General features: G+C 36.8%; 3 protein-coding genes across 3 annotated transcripts in view; 1 reads left to right on the forward strand and 2 right to left on the reverse strand.

The window, feature by feature from the left end:
- The first annotated feature begins 767 nt into the window (after window positions 1–767).
- On the forward strand, window positions 768–8,273 carry LOC121296392 (vacuolar protein sorting-associated protein 4A). Its single transcript, XM_041221898.1, has 11 exons — window positions 768–966; window positions 2,118–2,229; window positions 2,821–2,968; window positions 3,725–3,786; window positions 3,872–3,991; window positions 4,097–4,253; window positions 4,858–5,006; window positions 5,301–5,382; window positions 5,623–5,842; window positions 6,395–6,535; window positions 7,061–8,273. Exons 1-11 carry the CDS (start codon window positions 946–948, stop codon window positions 7,160–7,162), a joined length of 1,314 nt encoding a protein of 437 aa, XP_041077832.1. The 5' UTR covers window positions 768–945; the 3' UTR covers window positions 7,163–8,273.
- A 980-nt stretch (window positions 8,274–9,253) lies between these two features.
- Window positions 9,254–12,064, reverse strand: pdf (peptide deformylase, mitochondrial). The gene is made up of 3 exons (XM_041221899.1): window positions 11,968–12,064; window positions 9,896–10,523; window positions 9,254–9,605 (listed from the first exon to the last, which is right to left on the reverse strand). The coding sequence occupies exons 2-3, from the start codon at window positions 10,491–10,493 to the stop codon at window positions 9,448–9,450; spliced, it is 756 nt and encodes a 251-aa protein (XP_041077833.1). The 5' UTR covers window positions 10,494–10,523; window positions 11,968–12,064; the 3' UTR covers window positions 9,254–9,447.
- A 6,002-nt stretch (window positions 12,065–18,066) lies between these two features.
- The window catches only part of LOC121296474 (septin-7-like), a 37,216-nt gene continuing 31,685 nt past the window's right edge, over window positions 18,067–23,597 (reverse strand). The window contains exons 9-13 of the mRNA XM_041222085.1: window positions 20,433–20,484; window positions 20,042–20,167; window positions 19,407–19,542; window positions 19,005–19,150; window positions 18,067–18,510 (exon numbers count right to left, since the gene is read on the reverse strand). Of these exons, the coding sequence (XP_041078019.1) occupies window positions 18,471–18,510; window positions 19,005–19,150; window positions 19,407–19,542; window positions 20,042–20,167; window positions 20,433–20,484 (500 nt within the window). The 3' untranslated portion in view covers window positions 18,067–18,470. The remainder of the gene's footprint in view (window positions 18,511–19,004; window positions 19,151–19,406; window positions 19,543–20,041; window positions 20,168–20,432; window positions 20,485–23,597) is intronic.

Below are 23,597 nucleotides of genomic sequence, written 5' to 3' on the forward strand. Positions count from 1 at the left end.
TAATTGTGTATCACCTTCTCCCACTGCAATCATTAGTACTGAGCAGCTGTTCACTATTCCTGAGAGCAGACAGCGTGAACACTTGATCATTGTTGTTATTTAATTGGGAGAGCCTATGTAAATTAGGGCTATATATTACTAATTAATAGGCTATAAATAGCATCTTTTAAATATTGAGAACTGAAATATCATTTTGTACAAAATAAAAATAAATATCTTGAATAAACCTACACACATGTTTATTCAAGATGCTTTTTTTATTTTGTAAGATTTGTAGTAGCACAATGATTCGGATAATTTAGAAGCAGTATAAATTAAGCAAGTGCTTAGAGCTCAATTCACGTGTTTATTGCTTTCAGTTTAAGGGCAACTTAAAAACCATGTCCCCTCCCAAAGTTTTCCGGAATTATGGGGCCAGGTGGCAACCATAGTTTTGTTTTTTATCATGAAAGCTGTGTCAAAAATAGCTTCTGCAGAGCTCAAAGTAGGTTACAAACAACACTGTGTAATTAATATAATGCACCTATGCAGTATTGCAGTGTTGGGTTTGTAGTATGCTTACCATTCACCACTTTAATATAACTTGGCTGTTGTTTTGTACATACGAAATGCTTTGGTCAGACCGTTTTTAGTTTTGTGTTACACACTGGAAAAGGATATTTTTTTTATTATTTTTGACACTAGGGGGCAGCACCCAGTTATCTGCACACCGTTGCGAGTATTTCTAGCATGATAAAAGCTTCTACACTCCTCTTAATTTAAAACACTGTTCTCATATCCGCTTCCTCTGATATCAGGGTCCTCGTTTGACAGTGTTTATATGTTTATTATCGCAAACGGTATTTTTTTAAATATACTTTTTGCAGTAAGTCAAACATTATACACAAGCTGAAGTATACTGAGACTCTTCTAAGGGGATGATTCCCAGGTTTTGAATGCGATGAAATGACATCATCAACATTACAGGTACCGTAATGTAAACAGAAAATTGTGATGATTGAGTTACCGTTATAATTAATCGGGCCATAAATATATCACGACGACATAAATAACTGAATATGCCTATTTTATTAAATAAAATTAAAGTTGCACTCCGCAGCGTGATGCATCGGTGACACCACAAATTAAGAAAAGTTAAACCAAATGTTTTTGTGTTAAAATACGTAGTAAACAGTTGGTTGGCTCTGTAGTGAACATTAGTGGTGTTGTACTGTAATTAATAATAATAATAATAATAATAATAATAATAATAATAATAATAATAATACAAAATGCGTTTCAGGTACGTTGATTTAAAATACTGGCCCTTTCTGTAACGTTGAGCTGTATTCCATGCTACCTTTTGTGAGCAAAATTGGTAAAATCTAATCTGACATTGAACAAATATTACACATGCTTCTCTAAATGCTCTCTATAGAGATTGGGTGAACTTTGCTCAAGCAATTGTTCAAGCTGTTGTATCTAGGTCATTACACGCCATGGGTTTATAAGGCCTCCGCTGATTGTCCAGGCATGAAGCATGAAATCAAACTGAATGTCATTTAAAAAAAAATATGAAAATTATGCAGAATACCGAATCCATTTCAGAAGATTCGGCCAAATACTGAATCCTACAAAGACTGTCAAGAAAACTGAAGAATGAAAAACAGACTGACAGCTACTAACAAGGGACGCGCACAATCCATATTTTTTGCGCCTTTTAGTTAATAGTATTTGTATTACCGAATGGAAATATATCCCTGAATAAGTTTTTAGTTTGAAACTTTCACAATGTATCGCTGTTTACATTTAGCAGATGCGTGACGTGTTTAGTGCGTGCGCCACCAGTAATTTAGGGAGTTGAGAGCTGCGACAGAGTTCATCAAACGTGTTCTTGTTCTTGAATACCTGTTATTAAATACAACAGTTGCATTCAATACTGGATTCGTGACATTTATTTAAAGAACTGCACACATTGGAGGGATGTGTTAAAAAGGATGTTTGTTTGGGCGGATGTAGGATTTGGATTCGTTTCACCGAATCCTAAGTATTGGCCTAATCGTTTCTTTCTGACACTTTAATAAGATTTCTGATTTCAATTCTGGTGCTGTTTTTATATAGCAGTGTGTTTGTTGCAGAAAGCGATTGACCTTGTGACAAAAGCCACAGAAGAAGACAAAGCAAAGAACTACGAGGAGGCCCTGAAGCTATACCAACATGCTGTGGAGTATTTCTTGCACGCTATTAAATGTAAGCACATCTTACAGACTGTGACAAATTAAAACCCTGTGAGCAAATTACAGGACAGTGAAAAATCACTCCTCTGTGTTATTCCCTGAGATACAATATTCTAAGAGTTGTACCTCATTTATATTGAGTTAAAATTACAACTAAATTACAACAATAAAAAAAAATAACTGCAGACATGGTTACGAGATTTCCTTTCAAATTACAATAAGAACAATTATAGAAATGTTGCTGTAAAGGGTGTGTGAGTCAGCTGAGAGACAGAGGGATTGCAGTTGCCTGCAGACAAAATTAACAAAACCGGGACACTGCCCCTACTACACTACCCTTACTTGTTTAACTATAGCCCCAGAACTGCTTATTCAATTGTGATTGGTATTTAGGCTGGAGAAGAGAATCATTTTTGACAACACAAAATTGACAGCTGAACTGATGTTGCAAATGTGCCAAACCACATTTAGATTTTTGTTGAAGCACTCAAGCGTGAAGTAATGCACAAGAGATCCAAGCTGAATATGCAAGAAAACTGCTGGTCCAGTTGTGGTGACATCGTCTGATTTACTCAAAATGTAAACATTCCCTTGTGTGTTTCAGATGAGGCTCACAGTGATAAGGCAAAGGAGAGCATCCGAGCGAAGTGTGTGCAGTATTTGGACCGAGCGGAGAAGCTGAAGGACTATTTAAAGAATAAAGACAAACCAGGGAAGAAACCTGTGAAGGAATCCCAACAGAATGACAAAGGGTAAACAAAGCCTCTGGTAACGGGTGCGAGATTACTGAAGCAAATGCTGTTGTTTTTTTTTGTTAAATGCATTGCTGGAAGTATGTGGAGGCTGTCTGTCTGTCTCTCTGTCTGTCTGTCTGTCTGTCTGTCGCACTAAGTTTTTGCATATATCTAGAAAAGGGCTTAGTCGTTTGTTGTGAATCTTGGTCTGGATGTACTTTAGCACAAGCAATGACGTATTTAGTATCAGAATCTGGGAGTATACGAACATTTTCATGTTACTGAAACATGTTGATTTTTCAGCCTTGGTGGTCATATACAGTAATTAAATTTAATTTAGTGACATTCAATAAGCTTTGTGTTAACTTTGATGTAACAGGCTGTGGCTAGTTAGCTTCAGCCCATTCACTCCTTATATCAATTGCAATTTTTGCCAGTGAATATACTCTCTATTTCAATGTATATATAACATATTGCGAACCCATGTGGTTATTATTTTACCCTAGGAAAGAGGTAGCTCTGTAAAAGTGAAAGAGTTCAAACACTGTCAAAAACAAGAGGACAAAATCTATATGTTTTGCTGTATAATGCATTAGCAAATCAGAAAATATTTAAAGAAGTGTATAGGATTCTCTGCAGCAACCATAGATGGCGTCTAAAAAGGCCAGAACAGAGAAGGTTTGATTTTGATTCCCAATTGTTACTGTTGCTTATGCTAGCACCTGTTTTTCATTATATTGGCATTTTACTGTAGTAAATGTATTTTTTTATTAGTAGTGACAGCGACAGTGAGGGTGAAAACCCAGAAAGGAAGAAACTACAGGAACAGCTGATGGGTAAGCATTTCTGTCTCATATATACATTTTAAAATAGGTTTTATGGATAATGTACAGTTATCATTTGGTAGTTTCTCTTTCTAAGGTGCCATTGTAATGGAGAAACCCAATGTCAGGTGGAGTGATGTTGCCGGGTTAGAAGGGGCTAAAGAGGCTCTAAAAGAAGCTGTCATTTTACCCATCAAGTTTCCACATCTATTTACAGGTAAGACTGACTGAGAGTTTTTCTTTTTGGTGAATTTTAATAACTAAAAGAATGTACTTTTTGGTCAGGTGTTACCAGTTGCGTAACCTTGCCATGTTTGTAAAGGAAAGCGTACTCCTTGGCGTGGAATCTTGCTCTTCGGCCCTCCTGGAACTGGGAAATCTTACCTGGCGAAGGCTGTGGCTACAGAGGCCAATAATTCAACATTCTTCTCTGTGTCCTCTTCCGACCTCATGTCCAAGTGGCTGGGAGAGAGTGAGAAGTAAGTCCACATACTATGCAGTTCATTTTTTGACATTAACTTTGAAATATACTTAGTTTGTATTTAATTCTAAGCCTTAAAACTATTTTAGACTTCTTTTTCTAAGACAGATTCATTTTTAACATAACATTTTACAGATAATTTAAATGTGAACTGCTTACCTGTAATCAAGTACTACAGTCAAGTGATGTCAGTTTAAGTATATACAGTTTATTTAAAAGCCATTGAACTGTCAGTCACAGGTCTTAATTGCATATGAGTCAGTTTGTATAAAACCTGCAGTGGATTCCTCAAGGCCATAGCTATGCAGGTAAACACTTTTAGTTTTAATCATACAACAATAAATAGGAGCCTTCAATACTAAGTAAGATGTACCTTAGTAAACAGTAAGCATCTGGTAATATTCTGTCCAGGAAAAATTACAAAAATAAATAAAAATGCAATGCTCCTGTTTACAAGAGATGGTGCAGTATCTCAAAAAGCACCGAAACACAACATCCATCCTTTCCACCTTTTATTGAGTTAACACCAAAGCGTGTAAAGCATGCTGTGGTGTTTGTGTTTTACTAAAAAAATAAAAAATAAACCCTTCTTTTTCTTTCAGACTCGTAAAGAACCTTTTTGAATTGGCACGTCAGCATAAGCCTTCCATCATTTTTATTGATGAAGTAGATTCCTTGTGTGGGTCCAGAAGTGAGAACGAGAGTGAAGCTGCAAGGAGAATTAAAACTGAATTTTTAGTACAAATGCAAGGTAAACACACTGTACACACAACTAACCATTTACTTAATTGCACATTTCAACACACCCAAACTGCCGCTACGTGGACTACAAGCAATACAGAAGAAACGTTTGTTTGGTTTTTTTGTTGTGCTTCTGTGTTACAATTCTAGTAATATTGCTTTGAAGCATTTAAGTGCCACACCACCTTAACAACATCAATAGTTGATTATAACCTGGTGTCATCTGATTCTTTTTTATTTTGCTCTGAATATTAAAAAAAAAAGATTCCTTCTATTTTCATGGAGTCTTCTGTATGATTTGCAGGTGTTGGGAATAACAATGATGGAATCCTGGTTCTTGGTGCCACAAACATCCCCTGGGTACTGGATGCTGCAATTCGAAGAAGGTAAGTCATGGAGATAAAGACGAGGATACTAAGCTTTGCACCAAAAGGGATTAATACTGGTTAATTAAAGGAAATATAGCTGCCATTGGTACTGTTTTTAACCCTTCATACTTTTTATTGTATGATTATGGTCACCATTCTAAGTGGTTCAGTGTGTGTATGTATGTATGTATGTGTGTGTGTATATAGAAGTTCCTAGAGTTATGCTTGGTCTCTTGATATTGTTGTTCTCTTTCACAGATTTGAAAAGCGTATTTATATCCCTCTACCAGAGGAACCAGCCCGTGCGCAGATGTTTAGGCTTCACCTGGGAAACACCCCTCGCAACCTCTCGGAGGCTGATCTACGAGAGCTGGCTAAAAAGACACAAGGATACTCCGGAGCTGACATTAGTGTTATTGTACGAGACGCGCTCATGCAGCCTGTGCGCAAAGTACAGTCAGCCACACATTTTAAAAAGGTTGGTGCAGCTGTGGAAGAATTCAAAGTGGTGGATATATTAAAAATCATGTGGCTTGTGTTTTTACAGGATGTTGTTCTCATGGGGTTTTTAAGCATCCCCCTGAAGGAAGCTCATATTTTATTGTGCAAATTTGCTACTGGTGTTACTTCAGCTGCAAAAATCTTAAACCATTTTCAATGTGGTGGAAACCCCTTGTCAGAGACCATATAAGTTATTTTCTTAATATACTGGTATGCAGTTATATTCTAAGTTTCATTAGTGTTGAACTGCCACATTTTTTTAACAGCTGGCCATATCAATTATACAGACCACATCGTCGGGTATATTCCATTCATCTTAAATGGTCTAATTAATTTAGGACCAAAACCTGGCATTTTAAGATGTTTTTCCTTTTTTTTTTAATTAGTAAATTACATTACAGTAGTAAACTGTGTCAGACATGAATTATAGTTCCTGGCAGTTAATTAGCACTTTTCTGCAAAAAATAGACAAGCTTTCATTGTTTTAGGATGATGGTAGGATTAAAACAGCTGAAGGTATTTTTATTAGGTTCGTGGTCCATCCCGAACAAACCCAAACATGATTGTGAATGACCTCTTGACCCCTTGCTCTCCTGGTGACCCCGAAGCGATTGAGATGACGTGGATGGATGTTCCCAGTGACAAACTCTTAGAGCCCATCATTTGCATGGTAGGTTTTGTTCTGTAAACAATGCTTTATAAAACAAGCAGTTCAATTCAGGATTCTAAAAAGGTTTAACTGAAGGATACATTTTCTCAGTTAAGTTCCAATTCTGGTGTTGTCCAGTGAAAAACATTTTCCCTTTTAAACCATATAAATGTTCTTCACATTTTACATTGTTTGCAAATAACTTGATCAGACATACCATTCCACTTGCATTATACTGATTTCTAATTGATACCATAATTGAGGTGTCCAATAAGACACATTGAACAGGGGTTAGTCTGTCTCTTGGTTTAAGAAAATCATTATACAAAGACATAAAAAATCAACCAGTACCACTCTTTGTGTTTATTCTGGGTTCAGTATACCTTGGCAGTTGCTAATCCATGTGATACTGTGAGGGATGTGGTAGGGGTAATATTAAAATTGGAGTTGTAAGTGGTTTTGTACGCTGTATTTTCACAGCCTGCTATACTTTAAGTACACCTTGGTCCTATGTGTGACATTTAAATGTTTTATTTTTTGTTTTAGTCGGACATGCTGCGTTCCCTGACCACCACCAGACCCACAGTAAATACAGAAGACCTTCTGAAAGTAAAGAAATTTACAGACGACTTTGGACAGGAGGGTTGATGGGACAGTTGTAATATTATTTAAAAACAACCTCCCTCACACTACATATATTTATTTTTATTTTGTGACTTAACAGAGAGCAATCTTACAGTCTTTGTTTTACCATGCAGCTTTTCTAGGGCTCATTTCTAAGCTGTTTCACAAGATAGCTCTACAATTTTAAAGCTTCAATTTCAGTTTATTTGACTCTGCATTCACAGTGTCATTTTACCGTAATGGTAAAAGAATGCCAGCATGATTAGAAGGCACGGCGACAATTGCGACTGCTGCTTTTCATTAAAACGTATATAACAGCTTCTATAGCTAAAACTAATGGAAACATGTCTACTTCCCATGGACAGCTGCCCTTTAGAAAGGCTACAGGTGAAGGCTTTTATTGTTCCTTTAAACTGAACATCTATATTTAAACTGTTTTCTGATAGAAAAAAATAAAATGTGGTTGAGAATTTGTGTTTTGGTGGGACTTGCATTGAATTTACAGTGCATTAGCTGTATAATGTATAAATCAAATGATTTTACTGAGTTAAAGTTCAGGTCCAAAATCTGGAGACATTAAGAGCTGGTTTTACTTAAGTTATAATTTGATGTGTGTTTGAGTTATGTTAATAGTTTCAGCAGAAGGCTACTGCTGATGTATTGCCCAGTCAGTTAAGCATTGCTATCAAGTTGAGCTAATGCTGTTTATATTGTGTTTTACTTCCTGTGCCTTGTATTGAGCACTTTACAGTAATTTGTGCTGTTATCTTAAGGCAGCTTTATGTACTGTATGCTATATGGATAACTTGAACAGAATACCCTTATGCAGTTATTGCTAGGGAAATTTATCCAACTTAAATGTTCTTATTTTGAACACATCCATTGCATTTTTATTTAATTAGAACACTGGCTCTAATGGCATCTTAACTTTGTAATACTCTGAACATCCTAAGCCAAGGCAGAAATCAAATTTAAAATGAAGCTCCAGGATTAACTGTTTTTAATGTGGCCTGTTTTAGTTCACGTGCTGTGTGGATGATTGACCCGCTGTACAACATTACAATTAAACTCATGTATTAAACCTTTCTAAGGTGTTTTACACAAGCTAAACTTGACCAATAAACTCATACAAATGCTTGAGAGCCATGTTACTGGTCTGCAACTGAAAGCATGTAGAAGGGATTTGGAAGGACCTCTTTCTTGTGACGCAATGACTTCTTGAAATTTGACAGTACTATTTATTTTAAGAAAAGGCTTATTTATTGTGAATGTTTACCTCCCTGTGACCTTTAGGTCAAACAATATTCTATCAAGAAAGATGCAGTGAATTAAAATCTAAATGTTATGGAAGTTGGAATATGACTCTACCCAATACATGCATACAATATTGGGTAAAATATAGTAGCTGCAGTGACATTACCTTGCAACTACTGTAGTTTAATCCTACAGCTTCCCTATAATAATCAAAAAGAACCCTCTGTTATATACATATTCTGTGATAGATATCTTACCTGGATAATTATTAATATGCTTAAATTTGTTGAACCCACTTTGAGTAACATTACCACTGCATTAATTTCATAATCCTTATTAGCTTTGATATCTATTATACACCTACTATCTAGCATTGAAGAAATGTTTCAATTATAAGCATATGCAAGTATGATGGGGTCACACCCAGCTGGCCACTATGTGTCACTAGAGGTTTTCTTTTTATTGCAGCAGAGAAGCCAAATGTATGCTACAGTAACAGACTGGCATTTTGACAGATTTTAATATTTTCATGTAACTTAACTGCATATTGATAATGCATTGGATATTTCATGACTTAGTAAAACTAATGAAGAACAAATACTGCATGTTACAAAATTTAAAGAGATGTTGTAAAACAGCAATATTTTGTGTGTGACTTTAATGGTATAGTGACTAAGATTTTAAATTTCAGATGTTGGATAAAAAAATATTAAAAAATCCAGTGTTACACCCCTAAAATCCTTTTCACTCCCCAAAGATTGAAAATGTCAAAACATCTTTTTAGAATAAAAGCGCAGTCATCTTCTCAGTTTGGGGGGGGGGGGGGGGGAGGTGAAAATAGAATTGTTCTTAACTTTATTAATTACGGGTGTGAGAAATTAAAACATTTTAGGGGCTACACCTTAAACATCTTTATCTTTAAGTAATTTGACCAACACATGGCAGTTTTCTAATTTCTACTTATGGTCTAATTGAAAAAAGGCTTCTCATCACGGTATACAATATAAATGAAAAAGCCTGTTGAAGTCAATTTTTCCAAATATGTCTACTGGTTTTTATTCATTGAGTTCCATCCAACTAACATTTGCAAAGGTTTTGCTGTCCATTTTATCAATGTACAACACTCCAATTAAATGGTCCATTTCATGCTGAATGATACGGGCTGGCCAGCCGCTGGTCTGCCATGAGACAGGCTCCCCTCTTTCATTCAAACCTGAAAAAGAAGCCAGTTTTGTATTAGCATGGTGGGAGGGTTGTCCATTATTTAATACTTTAGAAAGCCTGTACTCCTACTTGATCTTTCAGTACAAATGAGTGTTTAATAGTTCTAGAATAAATCTTAAATGGACCGATATTGTACTTCTTTCACGCGATACAGGTAAAATGTAGATATGAAAACACATATTTTCATATCTACATTATGTAGATATGTATTGTATTATCTCTCTTACAAATTGTGATTTAAAAATCCTGAAGTTTTTTGCTGCATTATTAAAAGGTTACCTGAGATTTCCACTGAATGGTACCTCGTAACACAGGCAGAGAATCCAGAGACACTTTCACAGCCTTCCACAAACGCTGCGGTTCTAGAGTCCAGAATGCGAACACTGGGGTTCACAAAGATTTTTAGTGGGAAGGGTACTAACCCCTTTATCTCTCTAGCGTTCAGTGAGTTTTCATGAAGCATGCTCTCTGTGAATTCTAGAGCAATCACTTGAAGAGGGACTCCAATCTGAGGGGCGCTCAGTCCCATGCAGTCCAGCTTCCTCATCACTTTGACTAAAGTTTTGATCACTTTCTGGACTTGCGGGCTACAGATCTCAACAGGGTCCACTGGGGATGCCTTTGAACGAAGCACTGGGTCACCAACTTGGCACACGTGTTGATAAGGGGGCGAAGGGGACTTAATCACTTTGCGTTTTAGGTACTGCCAATATGTTCTTTGCTTCATCTCAGATGAGTGTGATCTTGTGGCTGGTGCGCAGAGGTTACATATCACAGGTAATGGTTTACAGGTATAACCGGAGATAGGAATACATCTTTTAACAGTGTAGCACTGCAGAGTGCGACATAATGATCTTGATAAAACCAGTGATGTCATTTCTGCATAATAGTAATCACTGCATCAAACCTGAAAAAGAAAACACTCATTTTAGTATATGATAAAATCAAACTGATTTGATTACAAGAAACAGTTGCAAGAACATACGAACATTTACAAATGAGAAGGTCATTCGGCCCATCCAAGCTCGATAGGGTTAATCTCAGAACTTTGTTAAGTTGGGTCTTAAAGGATCCAAGCGTTTCTGCCTCAACAACATAACAGTAAAATCGCCTTAATCTCAACTTGTCTCTAGAATTGTGATAACTAGCAACATTTTTCTTTTTAACTCATTATCACAAGCAGCCCTATCTTTTGTCCTGGTTCTCTTCTGCACAACAATGGTCTACTTTGAATGTTGGTATGGCATTAAGGGTTAAGTTCTTTACCTCTCCATTCTTACATGAATACAAATGAAACAATGTTTGTCTCAAAACTAGTTTGTGAGAAATAGCATGGCTTACAGTTTATAAAATGATGGGACTCCAAAAGAAATTGAACTAAAGTGTAGTTACATTAGACGTGCTTTCAAATGCCTTAAAGGTTATACTTGTGGGTTTGGACAAGGAATAAAAAAAAAAACTCAAGCTTAATTTCCCCTGGAATGGCACATCTAAATCATGGCAAATCCAATTAAACCATTTTGGAGTACAGGCTTTAAAAACCACCCTGTCCTCATTCTGGGAAACCAGACCTGCTCCTGGGAAGATACCAGTTCATGGAAATAGGATGAACACATCCTACTGTGCTCTCCTTATTACACGATTCAACAACACTACTCTATTTCACAATCCAGTCAAATACTGCCAGTGAAATAATGAGGGAGCACTGTAGTATTTTAAATTGTTAGGTTTACTGGTAATTTATTAATGACTTCTTGTAACACTGGTTATCATACAAAACTAAACACCAAAAATAAATGTATAAAGTTTGACACACTAGTTCATGCATGGTCTCTGTGTCTTTACTATATTGCTGTTTGTGAAATGGTTCGTCTAATGAATACAGATTAAGGTTTTATTATTGTGTCCGCCCAATTTGATAGGAATGTAGCTATGGTGATCATACTACTGGTAGGACAGGTATGGGGAGTGGACAATGGGCTTAACCAGCCTTTCTACACTGAATTACATTACCATCCATTGACACCCCACCTGTTCCAGGGGGGAATTACACAGCACAAGTTTGGGGAGTTACAACATCTTTATAATTTTATGCAAATCACATATATCACGAGTTTGTGCAGTGTATCAACGACTGAAACAGTCGTATTTTTTAAACTGTACGACTAATTTATTAAAAAGCTGTACAGTCCAATTGCATTTGATTATCACAGTAAACAAGTTTTAGAACAGTAAATAAAGTGACACCATCTGTCATCGCCCAATCATTTGATTGGGAAGTATAGACAGTGCATGATTTCAATTCCTCAACAAACTGGTCATAGTCTACAGATTTACAGTATTATACTCACCATTTAATTTAATTTAATTCGGTACAGCTCAGCAGCTCAAAACGTCCTCAGCCCTCACGGTCACTCACGCAGCTTCACGCGCAAACTGTAAATGACGTTATACGTGCGACGCTTGCAATGTATTTCGGGAGTTGTAGTTGTGAAGCTTGTGAAGGTAGATGTAGTTCCTAAATAAGCTTGAGCAAACGAAACGCACTCGAACACATCCGAAATAATATTCCTATTGCGAAGAGGTTTTGGAATCTCCATCTAGGCACTATAATGTAATTTAAGAAAAAAGAAAAATAAAAAAAAAAAAAACGTTAGGATTTATCTTCAATAAAGAATATTTCGAAATCTGTAAATATGTCGACCATATATACAGTATAGACGTGTAAACAGTCCTACTGCAACTCAATACATAGATGTAGATTTCTATTGAGCGCCTCTCAGTCTATTCAGTCCAATCGCATGCTGTAGAATTAATACAGGGCACTCATATATATTTCTACTTAAACCGGTAAATCTGTATGCATTGTTTTATTTTAATTATATGTACTGACCTAGGTTAAAATAAATCTTTGCTTTAGTTTGTCTTGCACTTCCCTGCAGTGGCCTGAAACCTAGTCTCCTGAAGCCAAGTTCCAAGCCGTATTAGAATGCTTAATTATGGCAAATAGACAGCACCATTTTAGTGAATGAATTGTTTTTACAAGTAATCTCTGAATGTGTTTTGCTCCGCATTGGGTGTTTTTAGGTGTAGAGCAGATCTCTAGTTAAGCATATAAAGACCCCAGATTTCCATTAAACCTCAATTTATTTTTAGTTTTTTTAAATACGTAAAGGGGATAAACAAAGCTACATTAAGTGAACTATACCTCTTGTTTTAATACGTAATGTTTTAAGATATGTATTTTGCTGAAAAAAACTTAACGATGGAGAACGGAAAAAGGATACCTGCGTTTAAAGACTTTACAATCAAGAAGAATCCACCATAAACAATTAACACACAGTACTTAAAATGCTGATGCATGCTCCTCAATTATTATTATTATTATTATTATTATTATTATTATTATTATTATTATTTAACCCAATGTTTAGCTACCATATTTAAAGCATATCTGAAAGTGGCACAGCTGAAGTTCGGAAATCCATTCATAGAGGAGTCACCAGCAAAATCTTTTGGTTGTATCCAATTATAAAGAAACATGAAACTTTTAGATAACGGGTGTATTACCCAGTTACTAAACTAGACACTAAGTACAATTCAGCCCTTTAGCAGTTAGCTATGATATATGAAAGCATATAAAGGTGGGAGCCAAAATTCAGCTATGCACAGTATCATATGGGAATGCATGCAGTTGTAATCGTTTAGCATCAAACTAATTGAGCTTGTTATATTTTAACATTACAGTGATTTCCACTTGTCAGTTATGTGTGCCCCAGGAAGGAAAGAAATTATTGGTTGAGATTTGTTTTGCATGCAAATTAGATAAGGGCTAATTGCACTGTACTTAAATATGATTTTATCTGTTCAACAAATGACTAACATGCACTAACTAGAGAAGTGTAGTCATTTACCATTCGAGATCCCTGCAGTTTTTACTTAACAGTGTTAGTTGATTGTACAGTAACTCCTCACCCAATTGGTTGTTTTTTTTTTAAGGAGTTCCTCTTACTATATTCCGTTGTTTCCTGCATCCCTGTGCTATACATCGTCAAGGCTGTGGAGCAGCTGGGTTCATTTGAGGTACTGGAGAGCTATTCCACTCAGGTTTTTTTTAAAAAAAAAAAAAAAAAACTCTCATCATATATATATATATATATATATATATATATATATATATATATATATATATATATATATATATATATATATATATATGCCTAAATAACCAATTCCCTCCCTAAAATACATTTACAAGAGCCAGAGGTAGGTATCCACTAATATGAAATATGGAACACTAATTCTCAGAAAAATGTTAATCACAGAACAGTATAGTCTTATAAAATTGTGATTAAATATTAAATGCCAATTCTCAAAATAATACTTACTATTTTCTATTTAAAATACATTACTGCCAACCTATTTGCTACTTGTATCCTATATACTTGTGGATGATTATTTTCTATTTAGTTTCCTTGAGTTTTGTGCCCACCCCTGCTGGTTTCTCTTCTGTGCTCAAAGTGTTCATTAGGTTTGTCAAATCCTTTTAACCCACAAATAAAAAGATGCTGAATTTCTTATTTTTTGCAATGAGGTGAACCAAACAGGGTTTAACATTTTCTGAAAGACTGGATCTGGTCACCTGTAAGGCATAGGATAAAAGGTGTCTGCCAAATAAAGAAGTAATAATAATCCAAATAGTTAAAGTTTCTTGTGATACTTGAGTCGCTCTCAAATGTATTTTAAGAAGAAACCACAGTTCTGAAAGTTGTCAATCAAGTCTCCTTGAATTCTTCTTTGTTCTAGGCTAAATATAGCCATTAAGCAGTAACCATTGGAGACAGCTTGTATTTCAACTTCCCCCTACTGCTGTATTCTGTTTCCAGGAAAGTAAGCGATTCTCTATTGCTTTATTCTGAGTCTGGTTTTCTATATTCTGGCAAGGTTCCAACAACCAACAGTGAAACAGAACCATCACCCAAGAAACAATTGCATTTAGCATAACATTTTTAATGTTTAATAATAATGTACAATTAAAGAAACCAGGAGATATCAAAGTGCAACAAATTTAACTGAAAGGTAAAAAGTATATATATATATATATATATATATATATATATATATATATATATATATATATATATATATATATGGTTGGTATTGGATGGTGTGTGTAGAACAGAATTCAGAAGATCAATTTTGTTAACGACAGAAAAACATGTTTTAACACTTTTACACCAAGCGACAGTCTTTATAAAAAATGACCAGCGACTTTCTGTAAACAGGGATGCCGGCACCTAGTTTAACATCTGTTTGCATAAAGATCAGAAGGGACTGAACGAGACAACAGAATGTTACAAAGGCCTATGGGAGAAGCAGCACACACACACACAGTAATGTAACAGCTGGTTGAGATAGTTACATCATTACCATGACTTTGTATAGTGTTCAACCATGAGAACAAAACCTGAAGGTGTTCCGATGCACCGTATGCTATAGCTTTCATTTTAAATTAACATGAAAAAATGAAAAAACACAGTGGCACAGTTTTTTTTTTTTTTTAAGCGCATGAAGACAGGACCACAAGGTGCCACAATAATTGATGAAGATAGATAGTCGCTATCATTTTCAACACAGACACAGTCATCTCTTCTGCGAATCAGCCCTGAAATAGCAGTTTCAACGTCGCAAGCGAATTTCATTTCGGGTGTGTTGAGCAAATTGGAACATTATTAGCTACATTTCCAGCTGCTACTTGTTTTTAAAAAGTGACATTTTAAAGTCAAATGAGGAATGTTTAGATTTCCTTTCTTGTTCTTTGTACATGAGGAGTATTGATTGAAAACAATTGCCAAAACAAGCTGTGCCTGTTTCATGTTCGTTTTTCATCTACAGTATACTGCGTACTGTACCGGCTTCAGGGAAATCTACAGCGCTGACAAATCAGCAATAAAATGACCCTGTCCAACACAATGGTATGATGCAAAAAAGATGGAAGAAGTCAGCAGTGAACAGCTCTTCTCTGTAAATGTTGACTGAGGCAGATGTCTCTTACTTCTTGGTAACTGGTGTGTATGGTCGTTCTAAAATGCTAAGTTTAAACTTTGGCCTGACACACACTCAACTCCTCATGCTTCTCTCTACACGTACTTTCTAAGTCACTGCATAAGAAATCATTGCTGCAAATGTTTTGGGTTTATTACACTTTATTAAAGGTTTCAAAACTACTATATGAATATACTAAAGCCTTCACTCTCTAGACATGGCAAAACATAAAATAATTAGCATTCTTAAAACGTGCATGATATGTTTGGGTTTATTGATATAAAAAAGAAGCAATCGTTTGTTACCTTAACATTAAACATACGTTTCCACAAAGTAAAAACATGTGAACCAAAACAGGAGGTGACGAACAGCTATAATGTAGTTTCAATACTGTTAACCTGTGTAACAGTTTTATTCTGCCAATGGAAAGGAGGGAAGTGTGCCCCATGGTTAAAAATGCAAGACAACAAATAAGGGAAGCCAAGGCAACATACATGAATGTGAAAATGCATAAAAACACCATAAAAAACTAACAGTTTTCTAGTTATATCTTTTTTTTGGGGGGGGTGGGGGGGTTGTATTATTACAACACTATCATATCCAAACAGTTCACTTGAAATTATATTTTTTTCTTTTCGGGAAGTCTCAGAAACACACACTTATGCTACTGTTTTGCTGGAGACTGACAAGAATGTTTTTCACAAGAGACCTGGGATTGTCAGTGAGGAAATGCAATATCTTTGAGTTAGCAGGAAGCATCAGCCCAGTGAATTATACAAATTATATTTAAGAAAAAAAAAAATTATATATATAAGTCCCTTTTTAAACAAGAACCACCTGACACCTGCAAAACATCCAAAAAGCTACAATTCTGCACCCAGGTCTTTGACACATTCCTTATGAAGAAGTAGCTTGAAAAGAAAAGCTTTGAAGGCACAGTATTTTTATACTGCTCAATCCATTTATTACAACGTAATGTTTTGTACCTTCTTGGTATCCAGTTGTTTTACTCAGCAATATCATTTGGCTTCTATAAACTGAACATTGGTACCACCTCAAGGTAAAAAAGGTTAAGCTTGAATCTTGCCTGAACAGCAAAGTGAGCAGCATAGAAAGATTGGGGGATGAAAGGGCGATAAATGCAACAAACGTTCAAAATTCAGACGTAGAAGATTCACATTCATTTCTAAGTGTGATAAATACTGGTGTCCCGTTATGCACACTACTGTACAGCGAGATCCTTCATGCATATTTGCCCCCCAACATGGTTATGTATACAGTGAACCAGCTATTAAAGCCAGTCAAGGGACCAGCAAAATGTGGCTTTAACAGGGGAATAGCCACAATACAAATTAATATACTGTTTTTTTTTTTTTTTTTTTTTTTTTTTAAGTTCTGTTGAGTCAGTTGGTTTTTGTAACAGTTTAACCATTTGTTTACGGGTTTTTGTATGCCAACTCTATTACGCTTGACTTTTTACCCCAGAAAATATATATTTTAAAATATTTCTAAATAAAAAATATTTTTTTTTATGACTCAGCTGGAGACTGCAGAGTGGTCTTAATACTAAAGATGGGAAATATTGACCAATACTTTTCACTCCTGTCAATAGAAGTTGGCAGTCCCGTCACTGAAAAAGCACTTGCTAGTTTAAGGTTTTTAAAAGAGATGATCTCATTAATAGGGTCTAAATAGAATTGTAGGTTTATCAGATCCATGTGTATAAGTTCAAGGAATTCCTAACCAGTTTTTTTTGTTGTTATTTTTAATTTCTGTAACATTTCAGAAATATAAAAAATGGGTAAAGAAATACATATAAATGAAACTACACACTTTGAAGCTTTTCCTAACCAAAGCAATTTAGGTGAAAATAATCACATACTATGGAAAGGCTCTCCTTTAAGGAGAGATTTAATAAGATCTGGTTTGAGATCTCCTGACTGCAGCAACAGCAGAGACATGCATGGTCCCTTTTGCTGTCCAGGTAACAGTGGATCTACCCATCTCACACATCCAAAAACAAAAAAAAAAAAAAAAAAAAACCCTCCCCAAGAAAAATTTTTAATCCCCTGATTTTTTGTTCTTAGTGTTGTTACTTACACGGTGGGTTTACGGTCATTGTGAAAAACGAGAATACAACTGAACTTGAAAAAATTTTAACTAAATGTGTGGGATCTGACCAGTGTCCCACGGGGAACTATTTGGCAACCGTCCACTTCTGACAACACCACTAAGAAACTACGTCTAAAGAAAATTAGACACAATTGTTGTTAATCTGTGTTAAACACATTAACACACAAACACATTAAGAACCTTCAGAATTTGCTTATTTACTGTGACAAAAACAGGGCAATGAAATCAAAAAGTAGGAGTTGGGGGATCTGTTGTACTTCTCTAAGGTGTGCTCACATTTCCTGAGGACTAAAAAAAGGAGAATAAAAATGAATGAATACCCTGCAGTGGGGAGTATACAAGGAAACACCAACATGGAAAATTAGCTGGGTTATGTTTCCCATACTGTTTAACATCACCTTGGAAATTTCTTTCTAGACACAGCTTCATAGATACAACGGGAATTTTAGGCATTTGTTAGACCCAGATCAATGGCACATACACTGCAGTCCTGCGAGGGGTGTGTGGGTCACAATACATCAGCATGGTGCATCGGAGCAGATGTTTGGATGTGCAGACGTTCAAGATTTGTCTAGGCATTTCTGTGTGGGATGCAAGCCTGGTTTATTTTTAGTGACCAGAAGGTAAGCAGTGATCTAAAAGGGAACTTCACGTTTATTTCGGAAGGGACAGCATCTCAGAAGATCTTCCCCTTCTTCTTGTTCTTTTCCATTGTTCTGGAGAGACAGAAAAAAAACATGTATCTGGTCAGACAGCAGCTCTTCACTCTATTACACAGATGGGTACAAGTTTCCTTGTACACAGGGTGCCCAGAGATGGCAGTACATTTGACTTTACTAGTTCACAGATATGCCAGGATAAACAAGCATGTGCTACAGAGCAATGAAATAACAGTAACAGTAGTCCATGTCCTTAGGTGGTCATGTGACCAACAATGTGAACACCACCCCCCCCGACTTAATACAAGCTGCTGGCCTGTTATTCATGGCCTACAGTTGCATTTTTCTTACAGTTTGTATAAGACACTGGGGAACCTCATCAAATACATTCAAATTGAAATCCATCTCTCATGAGGTGTAAAACATGCGTTCCTGCTATCTCTAGACCCTAGTTGATGTTAGAAGTTATACCAAGACAATATCTGAACTTGCGATGTCCTGTCCTTGATGCTCTCATTTCACTGGAAGTGTTTTTGGCAGGAGATCCTTACTTTGAAGCATCGAGTTTCTGTTGCTCCAGAATGCGTTGCTGGGCCTCCCAGGACACCTTCTCCTCCTCATACTGCTTGCGCTTTTCCTCCAGCTCCTTGTACTGCGCATCCAGGTTCTTCTTCATCTGCTCGTGCCGGCGCTCCAGCTGAGGGAGGAGAGCACAGCGAAGGGGCGTCAGTGACAGAGCGAGGCGGAAAGGTAGGGAGTTAGAGTTCAAGAGAGATGGGAGAAGGATTTGGGAGAGGAACAAGAGCGGAGAGAAACAGCGAGAGAAAACAAGGCTAGCATTGAAAGAGGGAGAAGGAGACTAGAGGGAAAGCAAGGCGAGGGTTTAAGAGATACAGGAGGATGGAAGAGAAAAGGTCAAGAGTCAGACAGCAACATGATGGAACTGGAATTACCTCAGCTTCTGAATCCTTCAGTTTTTGTTTCTTTTCTTTGACCTTCATCTCAAAGACCTGCTCCATCTCCGTTTCCATTTTCTTCATCTTTGTCACATGCTCCCTCCGCTCCTCCTCCATCTGAGCCAGGGGGCTCCTGGAAACAGGATACATACAGAGTCAACTCTGGGCTAGCCTACCTTACTTAATTCATGTATGAAAATGATTTTTTATGGCTACATTAAGGTTGTCTTCTAATGAGTGTAAATAACCGTTTTCTATATCTATTATGCTATAATATGTGGTATTACAAGAGACTAAGGACTGGTTCTACACAGGGTATTAAAAGTGCAAGTGCATCAGAACCCATGAATAAGATTTTGAAAGAACTCTAAGCTAAATTAGTACCAGATATCCGGTTTTAAAATGAAAATGCATGCCAGAAGTTAACAGGTTTTTAAACCATGAATATAAATCAACTACTGCTTTGTTAAAACACCTGGGTTCTTTTAAACACTTGTGAATACAGCCCAGTACAGCCAGCTTGTAATTTTGCCTTTGCTGAATACTTTAATTTTGTATTGAACACCGAACACATGTGGTTGTAAGTTGAACGAGTCCCTTCACACCGACTGAAAGCACACTGACAGGCTTACTTGGTAAGCTGCCCCTTGGTCTTGGTGGCATCGACTCCATTGCATGTGACAGCAGCCAGCTTCCTGCTCCTGTAGTTCTCGTAGTGCACATTGTTTGTGACGTCTTTCAGATCCTGCATGTGTGTCCTGAGAACAGAACAATACCCGTCATTGGTCTAAAATACTCGCAATGCGCCACATTTCAATACTGCTATCCAGGTTGTATCAAACCACTGTCCATTATTAAAACAAATCTAAAAAGATGACATTTCTGTTACAGATCTCTCCCTTTATACTGTAACTCTATACTTGAACCATAGTACTGTGCTATTTGTGTTTCTCTTTATAGCGATAATGAAAGTGGTCATGGAATGTCAATATGGGGTAAACTGGAGCTAAATTGCCGAGTTACCTGATCAGCATGTTGCGTAGAATTGTGAAGTCACAGTGTTCACCATTTTCAACTGAAAGAGAAGAAAGCATTCCATAAGTTACCATCAGTGCCAACGAGAAGACAAAGATTACAATCTCGTGTCTTCAGCTGAATAAAAACCTCACAGATAAATCTGACACTCCAAGTTAGAGAAACAAACCAGTCCATTGTCCTTATGTAGCTTTCTGGCTCCAAGTAAGCTCACAAAGCTATGCACAGATGTCAAAAATGGAAGGAAACAGACAATGCACTGGGATGAGGTCATTTCCTTTTTCATGCCCCTGCTACACAGACAAACTGCCTCTTGAAAAAGGCAGAAACAGGACTCTAGGAAAATGAACTTTGTGGCACAGAGAAACCAGTGCATTCGTGGTTGTAGGCAGACTTCAAGTGGCAAACAAATGTGCTTCTAGAAGTGTTCAATGGCCACAGTGCATGACCACACAACCAGTCATAAATCATTGGTCACATTGCACCTCTGAGAAGCCGAGATCTCTGGACAACAAGATCGGTTTATCACTCCTGTGTACGGAAAATCAGAGGTTAATTAGGGCTGTCTTCCTTCCAGTGCCGCCTTACCACGTTTACCTCAAAAGAATGAAGATGAATGCTAAAGGCTGCAGACGGTTACAACCAGATATGTAACCACAGTAATAAGCGTACCCATGCATAATGGAGATATTTTGTGTTTAGTCCAATCTTTGGCCAACCTCATCTTACACAGGGTGCTTATAAAAGCAGGCTACTTCAGCATGGTATAGCAGCAATCTATAGATCATATAAATGTACTACTTTCAGGATACAACATGGGAAATGACATCTGACCCGGAACTGTGTGTTTCCCCAAGTGGAACAAAAGCAAAGGAATCCTGACAAACCTCCTGGAAGTTCACTCTCCATTGACAATTCCTGTTAACACTGCAAGGCAGCTTGACTGCCAGCAGATGGTGCCCCGTATAGCCAGATGCACCGTTCATAGTACAAACCATCACTTCCATCTTGCTTTTATTATACCCACAATGCATACACAGGGACACAGTGGAGGTGACTTTACATATGGCATGATTTAGAGTTTTAAATACCGTTTACCCAATTGTGAGGACACTTTGTTAGAACATTCAGTTTCAGAATTTGGGCGATATAAGGAGTGTCTCACCTAGATTTTTACACTGAAGGTAAGACTTCAAGTAGACAGGCTCAAACCAAAACGTTAATCTACTTGACTTTAGTTTTACCTGAGTATTTAGCGTTTGAATTTATGGATGGATTGCATGTACCGTACAGTTATTGTAGGTTACAGTTATTTACTTTAAATTTGTAACAGAAGCCATGGCAGAGCATTTATTTTACTAACATACTTGGTGAACCCTGAATTCATATGAGGAACCAATCTGCACAAATGGAATGGAAGGGGAGTGTAAATGAACATGTAGGTACAAATGGAGAAGGCTCAGTATTTATCTGTGGTTTAAAGTTCAGTCATTGAAAACCTGGTTACCCTGTTCAATGGCTTCTGGAAGTTTGAGTTCTTTTAAAAATAAATAAATAAATACATTTTAAAAAGGGGGCAGAATTCAGATTTGTATTATAATAATTCTTGAAAGGAAGAGGCAAAGCAAGAGTATTTATGACAAAAAAATGTAAATGTTGACTGCAACTCCACAATGGGGCTCCTTCCCCTAGGATTAATCTGCTCTGACTATGTCTCCGACTTCCTTTATGTAATCCTAGCCTTAAGTGTAGGATTCAAATATGTGGAAAGAATGGTTTACCACCTAATGGGTATGTCTTTCATGCAGCAAAGGGAAACGTGAGAGCTACAAAGTGGTAGCGCTACATGTTAGGTAAGATTTCCTGGAATTATTTTGTTGGCTGCTGTTGGGAATGAAATCCCTTGTAAAGAGGGTCTTAGGGTCAGAGGCTGTCCTACGCAAGTACACGTGTCACACTTCACATGCATCTGTATAACTGCTTATCCAATGGTCTTGAAAGTTGCTATTAACATTACTTGGCAGAAGTCATTGAGATTCTGGGGATATCTATCAGTACATCAAATACATAAACAGAATAGTCTACAAATCAATACATGGTAACACACCTTTTAGCAGCAGCCAATAAAAAGATCTACATATTCATAAAATAATCTGTACACTTTGAACAAGTACATCATTAACATACACCCCCTCGCCATGGTTAAAACTAGGAGGACCATGACATATACCAACAGTAAGCGAGGAAAGCATGGAAGAAATGAGAATGAAACTTTTACTGTAAGAAATCACAACTTGATATGAAGTTCTCCAAATCTGATACTCAAACTATTGTTAACACCTAGTTTCCTTCTCCAGATACAAAGAAGAATTTAAAGTGTGACGTTCGCACGACTGCCTCCACTATATACCCATCACAAGGGATTTCATCCCAAACAGGAGACAACAATATTTGTATGGAGATTGGAACTTGAGACACCAAACATGGAGGAAGTCTCCAGTTTGGCCACATCTCCAGCAGTCTGCCGAAAGCAGCGGGTTAGGAGCAATCTGGTACATGAAATTATCTTTATATTGTTCTTGTTTAGATTCACTTTGTTTCTGTCATCACATCCTGATAAACTCCTCATGCCTCTACAGAGCTCTTAGTCAATCCTTCCCTGTGAAACGAGTCACTATGAAGTTACATTAACCCACCACAAGGGGAAGAGTCTGAGATTTGGGTGAAGGGAGAAGAATGTCCAAGCGATCGTACTGTATGTAGAACAAATGAACATGCAATTCCAAAAAGAAAAAAAAAAAAAAAAAACCAAGAGGGGTAGGATGGGGGAAGAGACACAAGAGATGGTTCATTTACCAAAAATGCCCTCTGTCAGTCATGGAAAAGAAAGAAAAAAAAAATGAAAAAAGTGGAGACTGAGAATGTGCATTTACACTCAAGAAACAAAAAAAAGGCTTCCTAAAAAAGGAAACAAAGACCAGAAAGTGATAATAAAAAAGTATGTGTCACAAACATTACGCTTAACTGCTTAATCCCACTGTGGACAATATTCATTTGACCTTAAGTCTGGCACTTTCATTTGACTTTTTTTTATTCTAAAACGATCTCTCGCCACCATACCTTCTGGCAGTGTGAAGACTGGTGCAGCTGCCG

Source organism: Polyodon spathula, chromosome 21, assembly GCF_017654505.1.
Source record: "Polyodon spathula isolate WHYD16114869_AA chromosome 21, ASM1765450v1, whole genome shotgun sequence".
Taxonomy (NCBI): Eukaryota; Metazoa; Chordata; class Actinopteri; order Acipenseriformes; family Polyodontidae; genus Polyodon; species Polyodon spathula.